The sequence below is a fragment of the Gekko japonicus genome, unplaced genomic scaffold (genome assembly GCF_001447785.1).
Source record: "Gekko japonicus isolate JY-2015 unplaced genomic scaffold, Gekko_japonicus_V1.1 scaffold1706, whole genome shotgun sequence".
NCBI lineage: Eukaryota > Metazoa > Chordata > Lepidosauria > Squamata > Gekkonidae > Gekko > Gekko japonicus.
The window spans coordinates 68,180-83,760 of NW_015177063.1; the positions used below are offsets into that span (position 1 = coordinate 68,180).

Here is a 15,581-nt window from a genome sequence, read left to right on the forward strand (position 1 = left end):
CGGGAGTGCGAGGAAGCCCCGCCAAGGCCTTCCCTGGCCCCAGGCAGGCAGGGGTGGGGAGAGGCAGGGAGGAAGCAACTTACCCTCCCTCTTCTCCTGCCTCCTCCTGGCTGAATGAGGGCCGGAAGCAGGGTTGGCCGGAAGCGGGGGTGGGGCTTCGTCGTGTGCCCCGCCTCCACACCTCAACCGGGGGAACAGCGATCCCCTGCGATCCCCCCGAATCAACCTCTGATAATAATAATGATGATGATGATGATGATGATGATGATGATAACACAATAACAACAAAATTAAATGATATTATAAATCCAGTATTAAAAACCCAACCCAGCCCTTTAATTAAAAGCCTGGATGAATAGAAATGTTTGGACCTGGCATCTAAAGAAAGCAACATAGGTGCCAGGTGAGCCTCAAGGGGGAAAGAAATTCCATATACGAGGTGCCACTACTGAAAAAGTCCTGTCTTTGTCCCCCGCCCCCACAACTGAAGCTAGGCACACAAAGAACTGCGTTTCTGAGGCAGATGTTAGCTGGCAGAGTGGACAATATGGAAGGAAGCAGTCCTTCAAGTACCTGGGCCCCAAGCTGTTTAGGGCTCTAAAGGTTAGAAATAGTACTCTGAATTGGGCTCAAAAACACATGGGTAGCAAGTGCAGAAGAAGTACAGTAATATGTTCCATTTAATAAAGGGCTAGGCAGCTGATTTGTGATGAGGAAGGGCTGTGTGAAAACCTAACATTTGTGTGCAGTTACTTCATAACAATAGACAGGTATCACCATCTTTAAAATATTTGCATGTATTAATTACCTACTACATCTAGACTGGTCACACCTTTCACAAAGTGCTCACTTCATGAACGAATAGCATTTGGGAGACTGGGGTAGCATTTGGGAGGAGACTATGGGGTAGAAAATAGAAAATTTACTTTATTTTTGTGTGGAAAAATTTCAATTTCTGAAGATTTATTATTTCATAAAACTAACAGCAATGAATGGATGCCATTGACAATACAATATTAGACAATCTTGGCTGTTTCAAAGCTGTAATTAATGTTTTTAGATAATTATCCCAAGGAATTGTGCAAGAGAGTATATATGTTTTATAGATTAGTAAATGGGGGGGGGAATAATACAAATAAAGGATCAAATTATGAATTCGCCTGATTCATTGTGCAGTTGAAATCAAAAGCCAATGCTAAAACTCTATAACCGAAACTCAAATTCTGTTGAATTGGATGGCAACCTTGACTTCTTTTCATGTGCTAAAATTAGTTTATGAACAGTTTTCAGTGACTTCAGGTTAAATAAACATAAATATGAAGGGCATCAGAAAGTTTTCCAGAAAAATTTCCAATTCATGTTTTCTGGAAAACACACATCACTAGTACACACATAGGCTAAGCAGAAGTAGGAAACTTGGACTGCTGTCTTTCATATGCATGGTGAAAGACATCTCAATTTATTGATGGCTGGCTGTTATAAAACTACCATCTAGGTAGTTCTTGATTGTCTGCAGAAAACATTTCCTAGAACACTGCTAAAACGGATGTAATAACTTTCAAACTAGATGGATGGAAGGGCATAAAAACGAATTTAAGTGTGGCTGGTGTTTTATCATGATATTTGGTATGAAGGGCTCTTATTTTGTGTTTTGTACTTCTTCCACGTCTTGGTGCTGTTTCTCTGAATGTGGCCCTGGTCTACAGATTTAAGGATCTGTAGAATGGGCCATATTGACTATTAGATACATTGACTGGTAGTGAGGTGCAGATAAGGAAAACTGTAGAAAAATGCGTAGTGTTGATTAGTACATACAAGAAAAAAGATAAGGGAAATAATAGAAAATAGTTATGGGTAAGAATAAAACATAAATATATGAAAGAAAAGTGTATGAGAGAAATGTGGCTCATTAGTAATTTAGGAAAGAAATGCAACTGACATGTTTCTATAAGCAACTTTTGATTAAACACAGGGAAATCAGTAAGTGAATATTCATGCATTTTGAAAAGATTGTGCTAACAATTGTTTTTCTGGTACATTTCAACTTTCAAAACTGCAAAACTGATTCATTTGGAATGCCATGTATTACAAGTGCTCATGGTTACATAGCTTTCCCACATCCCCTTTTCCCAGCAGCCTCTTTAGACCTCTGAAAAGGTGATATATCATGGGAACCCGATGGACAAATTGAGATGGGGCACAGGGGCTGCTATGAAAGGAGATTTGACATCATGTAACTTCCTTTTACACTGATGGAGCCCTTTGCTAGGCAAAGTTACCCTGTTCCCCCTACCCATAGCAGCTCCCTTTGTGCCACTGCATTTTGTTTATGGTGTACCCATAAGTACAAGCACATACTTTTCAGAGGTCTCAGGCGACTGCTGGGGAAAAGAGGTGGGAACATTTGCAGTTTGTAGAATCTAGTTCATTACTTAAAACTTCAGATGCCTTAGAAAAGTCCAGGTACATTAACAATAAATTTGGAATGTTTTATCATGGTTCATAATGGTATATGCACAGTCAATTTTTTAGAATTTCAGTAATTTTGTAACCCTGCACACTGAACCACCAAATTGCTTATTTAAATTACCTGCACCGAAAAGGTAGTTTTGCTTTTGCACACAGTAGCACTTTAAAGAGAAACAGCCAGGTGTTTAGAAGTTTTATTTGAATAGCTGTGATCCCAACCCTCCAGATGTTCAATAAGTGGTATTTATGGGAAGAAATGCATATTGTAGTCCAGTCCTTGTGAGATGTCTGAATAGTTTATGTCGTACAGAGCCTTAATAGTTCTGTGCAGTCATGTGTGTCTCTTTCTTTATCATGGATAACTTTAGCAATGACTCATGAGTATCTGTAAGGACACTATATAATGTATAGCAAGGAAAAAGAAATCTTATTTATTGTTTTATGAAACCAAGCAACAGGAAATCAGAAAAGTCTTTCATCTGAACTGCAATCTATATCTCACTTTCTTATTGACTTGTACTGCAAAATTGTAACAAGGCAGTGCAGTTAGAACATATGGGGCATAATCTATTTGGGAGGAACTAGGCATGCATGTATTGTCAAATATATGTGCTTGAAGTTCTTCACCATTATAATGCTAATCATATGAACATCTATTCTGGATTGTGGTTATAATGTATAAAAATCACAAATTACACTGCAGCTTTTTCTATATTGCAATTTTTAAATCTGATTTCAAATTACATCAACCATTAAAATTCTTCATACAGTATATTTAATATACCTTTTTACTTTCTCATTGGTAGGGCAACCCAATGGATCCAATGGTAATGAAAAGACCTCAGTTGTACGCAGTGGGCAACAACCCTCACACCCAGACACAGCCAAGCAGTCCATATCCAGGGCAGTCATATGGACCTCCAGGACCACAACGCTATCCAATGAGTATGCAGACCCGGACTCCAGGTTCCATGGGAGGAATGCCATATTCACAGCAACAGGTTTGTGAAGAGATTTTGTGTGCCATTCCTTTATTGTGTTTCTGAGAGGCAGGGCTTAATTTTCTTTAATAATATTTAAACCGCAAAAGATAAACTGAAGTAAGAACAATATTAGTCAGTCTGAGAAAACATCCTATGTTTATAACAAAGCTGTTCTTTTAAAAATATACATATGCACTCACATATATGAGAAGAGTTTTTCTCCCTGTCATATGATGTGTAGACTGAATGGATCAGTTGCATTTTTCTCTTGATGGAAACCTCTTCTCTGCCATATCTCAGAGGGTTAATTATTTATATTCTCAGCATACATTAACAACGATGCAGTCATTGTTTTTTGAATAGTTATAATAGATGAAGGCTACCCAGAGACTGTGCTTGTAAATCTCTGATCAGGGTTGGTATTGAAGCTTGTGTTCTGTTGCTAACACAGGACTTTATTGATAGTGAAAAGAAAACAGTATTTTCTCATGTGGCTAACTAAAATTAATTTTCCTTTATTATTTGATGTTAAATATGACAAAGATGGAAAATAATGATCTGCCATGCCAGTATATTTGTTACTGTGGTGTAGAATATTCAACAAGTGGCTAATTAGATTGTAAGTATACATTCACTGTTTTGCTGAGGTACAGTGTTTCATCTTCTGAAAACATGGACCACACATGTTGAATAAATATAAGCCTGTATTACCATACAGAGAATATTGACAGTAGTTGTGGAACAAATTGGACTGTTTAGTATAGGCTTCATGGTTGCCAGGATTGCATCATGAAGCTTAGTTGCTTGAAAAAAGGCAGCATAGTTGATCGGTGACATGCAGCTTATCTTGGTGTACCACAGTGTGGTTAATACATATAACAACATGTAAGTTTTGTTACCTAACAGTTATTTTGATGCAAAGAGGGAATACAGACGGTCTCTACTTCTTGACTTAAATAGAACCACCAAAAGTTTAACAAAACATGCTATTTGTTTTTGAAAAGGAATTTTACTGTTGTTTTAAGATTAGTATTGCATTTTAATTGAATTGCTGTCTAATTGTAATAGATCAAGATGGGTAGCTGTCTAATTGTAAAGTATCCATCAGGACTCAGTGATCTGGCACAGTGGTTGGCTTCTGGCCCTGTCTGTTCTTCTGCACCATGAATATAATAGGCAGAGAAATAGTGTGGTTATGACTACTAATACTCTTTGGGGAAGTAACAAGATAATGATTACAACACTGAATTTTTATTTGAATGGACATCAAAGACATCAACATCTACAAATGTGTTGGCTTTGGACAACCTCCAGAAGATTATGGTCTTAGTTTGTGACTCTCTAGTGATCTAAAGCAGTTGCTTGTGTATTATCATTTTTTATAAAGGATCCAGATTTGAGAATATGAGTTTGAAGATTGTTGTTATTACTATAGTAATAATTCTTGTTACTAATAGTATCTTGGTTATGAGCTGAAAATGTAGTCAAAATGTGTAGATAATTTTATAAGTTGTGAATAACATTAGGGGGAAATTGAGAACACATAATATGAAGTACAACTGTTGTAATTCAAGTGGCCATTTAGCAGAGTTATGTCAAATGGCAGAAAAAACTGACTGGAATGGAAGATGAAATATTTCACACTTTCTTTTCGACAAAGTCTTGATTATAATTGTAGATACTGCATAGCATGATCCAGAGAAAATAATATACACCCGCATATATATGTACATGAACATGTATGTGTCCTTACTTTTTAGACTAAAAACTGGTTGAATTTGGTTGAATTATGGGGAAAACCCACAGGGCTTTACTGATAATTTTAAAACTTACCACATACAGGTAAGAATAATGCAGTCATCATTATCTGTTTGATAGAATGATGATTTTTTTAAAAGAACCCCCACATAATCTAGACCCCACTGTAAGGCAGATGGTCTACTTGCTAAAGACAGAAATGGTAATTCTGATTTAAAAGTGTTCCGCAAAATGACAACACTATTAAGAAGTCAAAGTGTTTGGGCTTACTCTTCAAACTTCTGTCCAGAAAACAAATGGATTAAACCGGTTCAAATCTGTAAAAGATCTGTGGGACTGTCAATAATTAAGCTGAACAGAGTATTTGTTGCATTTAAATCCTGCCTTTCTTCCATCTTGGAACTCAAGGTGGCAGTCATAGGATTCCCAGAAAAATTCTCATACACATAGTGTCTAAATTGCAGTATTATGCACCTTCTAACCATGCCCTGGGGCAGATTTTCTCATTCCTGCATGACAAGTTGCTTCTGCCAACATTCTATCACTTAGACCCTAACTAGAAGTGAATGTAGCTGACCTGTGTGTTAGAACACAAGTCTGCTCCAGAGCTATAAAGCCCGATTGGAGGTGGTTTGGAGTGGATGAATGGTAGGCAGAGAGAGATGCAGAACTTACTATTATGTTTGTCACACTGCACACCATTTCTTGTTGTAAGCAAAAGTAAGTCCAGTCAGGAATAATGTGATGGGGTGGTGGTGGTGGTGAAGCAGTTATTAAAGGTACAGTCATCCTGTCCATGTTTGGAAAGCCAGATCTATTTGACTTCATTTTCTTTGTGTGTATATTGACACAGAAGTAATGTGTATTCAACAGCTTTGAAAACCAGGCCAAATATATTAATCTTCTTCAGTTCTCTACACCATTATGTTGCCCATCCACGAGCAAATGGAATTGATGTGTGGAAAATTGCAAACATAAGAAGATTATAAAATTGATAAAAGATTTTAAGTGTAAACTAATTTCTTAGTATTTTAAACTTTTATGAAGTGCTTTCATTTATTAAAGAAGATTCAGTGTCCTCCTTCTGTACACATGCATGCACATGCACACATGCTAATATTGTGTGGCCAGTGAATCTTGACCAGGGTCTCAAGATGTGGGTTAGATTCTTTGGAAGGGAAAAAATAACCTTTCATGCCTTTTAATAGCCCTGGGTAAAATTCTACTGTCAGCAAATCAGGATGGCAGGATTATGGAAAGCCGGGGGAAGCCTGCATCCCTGCTTGAAAGGCCAACAGACCACTTCGTCACATATTTATGAACATGTTTCACAGGACTGAGTGTTGCCTTTGATGATGTACAACGTTTAAATAGTTTTATCAGTAATTGTTGGTTAGCACTCTCTCTATATCCTTATGTATTTGATGCACTAGAATGTCATTTCATTGTGTAAATATCTTTATTGGGACATACAGTAAAATCAGTATTTAAGAACAACTGCATAGATATTTATTTATTTAAAACGTATGTATGCTGCCTTTCCACCCAGATAGGGTCCTCGAGGCAGTGAACATCAAAACATTAACATATTTCAACATTAAAACATCAAGACATTAAAACAGCATTTAAAATGTATTTATTTATTTTTATTTTATTTTATTTTATTTATACCCCGCCCTCCCCGCGCGCGGGCTCAGGGCGGCTTACAATATACGGATGTAATACACCGTCGTTCAACAGTAAAGGCACACAGTGCAGTAAAAACACAATAAAACATTTTAAAACAGTTAAATACAGATTAATTACAGTGGGCAATGCCCAAGGATCCCGCGTGACTGACCCGTGTATAAGTGTATATAAACTATTTAAACGTACTGAACACACATAACAACAACAGAGGGGGGGGGCCAATAACAGTTGGTGGGGGAATGCCAAACAAAACAACTCCTCGCCCACTAGAGTATGATAGAGGCAAATCTTCCTGGGGAAGGTGTTCCAAAGTTTCAGCACCATGACTAAGAAGGCCTTTTCTTGGGTTGCCACCTGTTTTTCGCCTCAGCTGGCAGGGGTACTTGAAACAGGGCCTCTAAAGACGACCAGAGTAGATGGATAGGTTCATATGGGAGCAGGTATTTAAAATGTATGTATGCTGTTTTTATTATTATTGTTTTTACTGTTTTTGCAACCGGAGTCAAAAACAGCAAACCCTCATCCCACAATAAACCTTGTTCCACAGGAAAACATGGAAGATTTTAAAGGTTGCTACTGCAAAAGTTGTCTATGATTTGACAACAGCTGCTAGAAATTTTGCCACATGCAGAGTAGTTTGTTTGTCTTTGTCTCTAAGTAACCAGGATGATTTTGCTTCTGGAGAGGAAGTCCTAATTAAATAAAGGGGAGATCAGTTCATCTCTTAGAGCTGCAAATTTGGGACAATCAAGCCAAATATGATCCACAGAGTCAATTCTACTGCTGCTGCAATTACAGAGTCAACCTATGAAATCCCATTAAATCTTCCTGACATCACAGCTGAAGGTAGGGCATTCAGGCACTCTAGCATGAATGCCCTTCTATACTTCGGAAGAATTATCTCAGATAAGTAGTTTGGCATTGTTGTTGGAGGCTGAATGCCTGCTGGAAAGGTTAAGCATACTTTGCAGGGTCTAATCGACATGCTCTCATAGTCAAGAGTCCCTCAAATGTCTTCTAATGAGCTGTGACAGTTCTTGTCTACTTCTGACTTCTATCACTAATTTTCAAATACCCAGACGTAATAGTTTATGGCCCAGTAATATGTCCCAATCACTTGTGTAGGTGGTCCAGCATAACTAGTCCAAGTTAGTTTAGATCTGGGTTTGATTTTAGAGTCCTAATTTTCAAATTGAATGCTCTTCTCCAGGCCTTTACTTCATAAGACATCTCCCTAACTTCAGCTCTGAGGGCTATTCCAAACACACACTGAGATGTTCACAGAATATTGTGTAGGAATCTTAATAGAGGCCTGTTGATATTGTCCGTTACTGCACTGATCCAGACCCCAGCAGCATATAGCATCTGCCTAGCAACTTCAGCGTTGAATACTTTGACTGCCGCAGGAACATATTGGCCACCCGTGGAATAATAAAATCTTGAGATGGCCTTCCCAGTACTCATAGCGGCTCTAACAGCAGAGTTCAATCAGGCAGTTTTTAAGGTATCCTGATCCCAAGCTTTATGGCTTTAAATATCAATACCAGAACCTGGAATTAGGCTCAGAAACAAACTGGGAGCTAGATTAGATGGAACAAGACTAAAGTGATGTGGTCTCAGAACCCACTCCAGTCAGCATTCTGGCCACAGCATTCTGTACCAGCTGTAGTGTCTTGGTAGTCTTTAAGGGCAGCCTAATTTACAGCTCATTGCAGTCATCTAATCTAGATGTCACCAGGACATGCATTGCAGCAGCAAGATCTTTCCCACCCTGGAAGGGCTGCGGCTGGCTCACCTGCGGAAGCTGGTGAGAGGCACCCAAGGTCACTGCTGCTACTTGTTTATCCAACAGGAGGCCCTGAGTCCAGCAGTACCCCCAAGCGACAAACCTGCTTCTTTAGCAGCTTTAGGAGGAGTGCAACTCCATCCAGAAGAGGAGATATTCCAATTTCTGGGTCGAATGTAGCACCTTAGGACTAAGTTTCAGTTTGTTAGCCCTTATCCATCCCAAAAGAGCCTCAAGACATCTGTTCATGTTTTCCACAGTCTCCCTGGGATTTGCTGGAACCACTAAATACAGCAGAGTGCTATCCATTTATTTGTGGCAACTCCGCCCAAATCTCTGCATGCCTTCTCCCAACAGTTTTACATAGATGTTAAAAAGTGTGGGGGATAAGATGGAGGCTTGCAGGCCTGTAACCAAAGGATGGGGGGTGAAGCAGCAGTCTCCCAGCAGCACACTCCTAGGACCTCGATTTGAACTGGGACTGGAACCACCAAAGAACAGTGCCTCCCAGTCCCAAACTGCTGAGAGGTCCAGGAGAATTTACAGGATTGGACTCCTTCTGCCTGTCTCCCAGCGCTGGTCATCTACTAGGGTGACCAAGGCCATTACAGGCTCATAACTAGGCCTAAAAACAGATTGGAATGGCTCCAAACAATCGGATTAATTCAGGAATCTCTAAAGTTGCCCGGTCACCACTCGTTCAGTCACCTTACTAGGTTATATAGATTAGCCGTTCTTCATTCTTTCCTGTTTGGGTACAGCTATTAGAGATCTTAATTTTGAAATCACCAGATAGAAAATGGATTTCCTTACCAAAACTACATTCTTAAAAATATCTTTAGAAGTGCAAAAATGCCTCATTATATGAAAATATGCAATAGACTTCAGTATGGTGGAGGATAAATTTTACTCTTGTTCTGAGATCCCCCCCCCCCCCGATCTGCAGTGCAAAATGTATAGAGCTAGGAAAATTGCAGATATTTCAGGATGGCCCTGTTTCTCTTCTTTCCACCCCCATGACACACAGTGCCATGACACACTGCTATATTTTCCCAGCCAGGAAATCCAGTGTTGTGCTGTGGCAGCTGTCTCTTCCTTCTGGCATTAAGGTGGCAAAATACTGAAGAAAAGCCACCAGCTGGGAAAACAAAAACTTGTACTACCTCAGCTGCTACAGTCTCTTCCTGTTGGAGGTTACAGCACTGCTGTTGACAGTTTGACATTCACAACAATCAGCTTCATTTTTGAGACGGGCAAGGATAGTCTTTCGTACAATCCACCATAAGGTTCAATATGTTTCTAAAATACTTGTGGCACAGAGATTCAGAGAGTGTCATTCCCCAAATCATTCCAAACTGGGCAGTGTATATAAAAATGAATTTTTAGACATTCTTTACTTCTGTGGCCCAGCAAACGAGAAAGCTGGGCCTGACTGACTATGCAAACAGTGACTGGCTATTAAACCCATCCAAAATTTGTGAACCCCAGGCAGTAATTCCAGAAGAGTGGGGGGGAAGGTGGTGGGTAGAGACAAGCAGGTATCATAGGACAGCACTGAAGGTTCAGTGACTCACAGATTGTAGCTGTTTACTAGCCAAACATTATTTTCTAAAAGCCAGTTGCAGATTTTAGTCCCCTCTCCCCTCAATATTACCTGTAACAATAATATAATTGCTTGTCTATTGAACTGCATACTCATTGTGTTAAGAAAACTATTTTATATACTTAGGGCTGGCTCCTAGGTGGGTGTTGTACCAATGTGATGGCAGTCACATTGACAGAACAGCACTTCTGTTGGCAGAACAGGGTATGGTGATTTCTGCTGATTTCCACCGCCCACTGTGGACTTCTGCTTTGTTCCTCATGCTGTACCTAAGGGCCACTTGAGCTCCCCCCCCCGAACATGGAGGAGAATTGTTTTTTGCAGTAGGAATAGGGAGGTGATAAAAATCATATTCTTTAGGTAAATAAAGGTGGTAGGTAAAATCCAACCCAGAAATTTTATTTTTGATATACAAAAGGCACTTGGACTCATTGTTACATAAAATTACAAGCATTCCCTCTCAACCTAAGTTGTTGTAAGAATAAAATGGAGAAAAACCGAATGAACTATGCTGCCCTGTGCTCGTTGGGATAAAGGCAGGATGAAAAAGAATTATATAATAAATAAAAACTTCTTATACACAAAACATTTCAGATGAATAGCATTCATCTCCACTCTCAAACAAGTATGAGACATTCATTTTCCACAGAAACAGAAAAATTACAAAAACCAGATATAAAGACAATTTAATATCATTTGACAACATTCTTATTATACCTTTTATTAAGACAGTATGTGTGATTTTGATGCCACCAAAACTCTTCATCAGGTGTTCTCTTTCCATTGTCTGATCATGACTGACATCCACCCCTTGCTTGTCCTTGGGCTTTCAGGTCAAAAGGGGAGTGGGTGTGCCACCATCAAAGTCCTCGCCCCATACTGCACTGCTTGGAGGGGATGGTCAAGAGTATTTTCATTGCACTGGGTATGCTGACGTAACAAACAAACAAGAGCTTTATCTAATTGAAAATTCAATGCAAAACATTTGTGCTTATAGAAGATTTGCAGTTGGATCCTGAGTGGGGCTTACTCCCAAATAAATCTTTGCACAGGTTTGTAGCATAAGCTTGCAGTCTCATGGAACTCCCTTAACTCTGGGACTAACTTCTGAGTAAGGGAAGTGGGGGGATGGAAATATTACTGTTTCACAGGTGTAGGGGGGTTTCAGGTCCCCTTTCTACTCTGTGCTGCCACTGTTGTTCCTACCGGTGTTGAACAGCTCAGCCCCAAACTTTGTAAAATGCTGCATTTTGAACGTCTTCCTTTTGCTGCCTGTGCTCAGACCCAAAGCACACAAGCAGGGATTTAAAACAGCTGGACTTATACTTGCATAATTAGCCTCATAACAGAGCAGTAGTCTTCAGTATTTATACACTCTTGATCCAAATGTATTGCCCAGGCAGTAGCATAGGGCCCACTGAGCTGCAGGAATGTGACAGGAAGTCTTGTGACATCAGAGTCACGTGATAGGAAGAGGCAGGGACAGAGCTGTAACTCCATTGTTGGGAAGGGGAAGAGAGGCTGTACCCTACAGCTGGGCATGGAACATTGAAGTGCTTCTGTGTGGTAGACAAGTTAGGTTAAGGAAGAGGGAAAAATGTTTTTGAACTTGCTTGTGGTAAAAGGAATACTGCCCACCACTGAGTGATCTTCTTGCTTCACTGTCATGCTGTTCCTCTTAAGTGTGTGTGCATGGATAGGTAGGAGGTATGGTGCCCTTGATCTCTATTCAAGCAAATTTGCAGCAGGTCCTTCCAAAAAGCAGCCAAAAAATTGGCAGCACTGTAAGGGCTTTTGACCAAGCAGGTGGGACTCCACACAACCCACCTGAGGGATGCAGACCAGCACAGTATGGCAGTATCCGTTGGCTTCAGATTGTTTACTCACCAGAATTAAAACAAATCCTTAGCCAGTCATGTCTTGGCAAGTGCTTTTGGGGCAGTGCTGTGCTATAGTGATGCTTGAAGTAAGGGAGAGAAGACTGGGAAGCATGTACTTCTCCAGGACACAGTTCTTACCACAAGTATCCCGCCAACTGCAAGGCTGGGATCAAGTCAGGTTAGTGTCACAATTTGTGGTCTTGTGTTGGCTGGCGCAGCTGAAAACCCTGGATGTTACACACATTACATTAGTCTTTAAAGTACTACCGGGCTACACACATGAAGCTGTCTTATACTGAATCAGACCATTGGTCCATCAGGGTTAACGTTGTCTACTCAGTCTGGCAGCAGCTCTCCAGTGTCTCAGGTAGAGAGGTCTTTCACATCACTTGCTGCCTCGGCCTTTTAATTGGAGATGCTGGGGATTAACCTGGGACTGTCTGCATGCAAAGCAGAGGCTCTTCCACTGAGCCACAGCTCCTCCCCTTGCAGTACAAGGTGATTCTAGTTCGGTAGCTGTGTTAGTCTGTTGCAGCAAAAGTAAACAGGAGCCTGGTAATACTTTAAGACTAATGTGATTTGTTCCAACATAAGCCTTAATGAGTCAGAGTTCACTTCCACATATGTCTGGATAAAATCTGTTGGTCTTCAACATGTCAATGGACTTCTGTTTAATTCTGCTGTAGAGTACAAGGACTTCCATAAATAAAATGTGTGACTGGGGGAGCAGCATGTGGGAGCAGCAGCACTATCTGTGTCAACAAGACCAGCAAGTCACCCCTTCCCTGTTGCAGTCCAACTATAAAAACCTGAGTGCTCATTCCAAAAATGTAAAGTACCAAGGCCTGTATGTCAATCAGATAACAAGACATTGATCATCCTGGGATTTTGCAAGCACTGGTGCAACAGTAAGTCCTTTTCAAGCATCCTTTTGTACCAGGTTTTAGGCTGGCTGGAATAGCTATCAAAGGTTCAATAAATTAATGTACCTTGTCATGTCCAGTGAATGTTCAGTAGAGTGGATGAGCCCCTTTAGCAATAGTGATGTGATTATCACACAAGATTATTTCTGAAGACCATACTGGGAAGGGCCAGAGTGGGAGACTCTTACATACAGTGATTATTCATTACAGCATCAAGTTGCATTTTAGTTCATATAAAGCCAGAATTCACAAGGTCTTGAAAAGCTTTATAAAGAAATAAGGTTTTCCAATTAGGGATATGTTTGTATGCTGTTCATACTGTTGGGAAATGTTTAGTGTTTTCCTCTTTTTGTCTGATGCTAAGCCTCATTGACTAAATTGAAAAAGGTTGTTCATGGCAGAGTAAGGCTTTATGTTGTATTGTCTTCTTTAGAATTATCTTTTCCATTAAGTATAATTTGCTCTGTAGAGGGAGGTGAGCATAGATTATGGATAATGACAGAATCAAATTTGACACAAGAAAGAAACTTTATGGTAGCTTAGCTCTACATCTTAACAATGGTCATCTGACATTGTTTACTGAAGAAAATCTCTAAAGTAGTACAATTGCATTATTATGGAAAATAGAAACATTACAATGATTTCTATCTTTTCTTTAAGATGATTTAGGGAATTGTAGGTTAAGGAGAAAATGCTTGCTGCCTTTGGAGAACAATGCTTTTTTCCCAGTTGGATGGCACAGTATGTTTGGAAGAGGCTCTGAGACCAGGCTACTTCATCATATTCCTGTGCCTACATTAAATGATGGGCTGCTTGTTGAAGTATTTTGTTAACTATCTTTGTGTCAAACAGCCCACCTTGCTTGTGTTCAAAATGTTCAATCTCAGACAAGGAGCCATTCAGAATGAAGTGGGGCCCCCTGTGCCATGTACTGAGTTACGATGTGTTCCATCAAAATGTAAATTGTCTAAACTTGCCAGAAAAGAGGGTTACCTAGGTTTGGGGTAGGGGGTGGGGAGGAAAAGGCAGGAGGTAGTGGGAGATAACCTGCTACTCCTCCATTGTACATCAAGGCCAGGTAATCAAATACAGATCTTCAAGTAGCAATACATCATGTTGTAGAGTCTAGTTTTCAAGGTTCTTGTACTGGCAGAAGAATTTTTCTCTACAGTGTGCTGTCACTTAAATTGATCTAATTTTCCTATCCCGAATGCACTTTCTCTGTGCTTTCAATGTAGAAAAGCAGTCATAGAGTAGTCACATGTGGGACCTATAGTACCATAATACTGTTAATTTGCATCCTTTTCTCAATGATAAATTGTATTGCTATACACAATATGACATGTGTATGTTTCAAATTCGATAATAGTGGAGAAAGTACATTTTCTCTTACCTTGGGCAATGCTTCTTGGAACATGCTGGACCTCCTGATGGCACCTGGTATTCTTGGCCATTGTGTGACAGACAGAGTGTTGGACTGGATGGGCCATTGGCCTGATCCAACATTGGCTTCTCTTATGTTCTTATGAGATTGCTTGGGGTCTGTCTGGACATAAGATCCTTTGGATTTTCCCATTGTTTCTAAGTTGGCCAGTCATTTGGGCAGTGTTACCCTTCGCTAGTGATGCTATCTCTTCAACTTTTGAAAACTGGTGCACTTATTGGGATAAGATTTGCAGCTGAACAAAGTTTGAAGGTGGAGGTGAGGTAGCTACATTGCATATTACTGGTAAATGGCACCATTTTGAGTGGAATGGACAAAGAGGCTTCAGTAAACCTGGTGTTAAGATTTGAGAAGTATGCCAAACGTTGTGGTGTAATGCCCCATCTTTTGTGACCAATTCAGCAAAAGTCATACTTACAAGCTAATGTTGTTTTAAACTGTAAACGTAATTTATAAATTTTATTAACTGTGAATTTTGTAAATGGTTCTCTTTGATGTACACCGCCCTGAGCCCTATTTTATAGGGGAGGGCAGCTAAAAAAATCTAAATTAATAAATAAATAAAACTAGAGAGCTGGTGTGAACCAAGTAGTTCTATGTATAAGAGCCCACCCAGCCTTGAAACTCATTTAGCTGATTTGCCCTGAATAGGGTCCATTCAGGTTTAGTAGGGTGTAACTCTGCTTAGGATGGCACTACTGGACAAGTCTTTTTCCCCCCCTGCTTCAGTGGGCTGTTAGGAAGATATAATTGGATAGCCTCATGCGTGCTGCCCCAAGCTGCTTGAAGGAAGGGTTGGGTACCAATGATATTATTAAAGAATCGTAATAGCAACAGCAAACAAAGTAATTTATATGCTGAATGGGTCACTTTTATTATGATCTACCCTTCAAAGAAAGTTAGTGGCTTGTTTGCCACTGTGTTTTTTCCCCTTGGCTCCTAAATATTTCACACTCTGGTTATTCTAAAATTGATACAAAATTAATCCTGTTTGTTTCAATTAGTTTGCAGTAGACACATAAATATTAGGGAAAGGCAGTGTGTGT

The 15,581-nt window shown here is 39.9% G+C and overlaps 1 protein-coding gene across 1 annotated transcript in view; it reads left to right on the top strand.

Moving 5' to 3' along the window:
* Positions 1 to 15,581, top strand: part of LOC107124679 (AT-rich interactive domain-containing protein 1B-like) — a gene marked incomplete at its 3' end in the record, with an annotated part of 378,077 nt that overhangs the window by 38,647 nt on the left and 323,849 nt on the right. Inside the window, exon 3 of the mRNA XM_015428174.1 lies at positions 3,276 to 3,470. Coding sequence (XP_015283660.1) covers positions 3,276 to 3,470 — 195 coding nt within the window. The remainder of the gene's footprint in view (positions 1 to 3,275; positions 3,471 to 15,581) is intronic.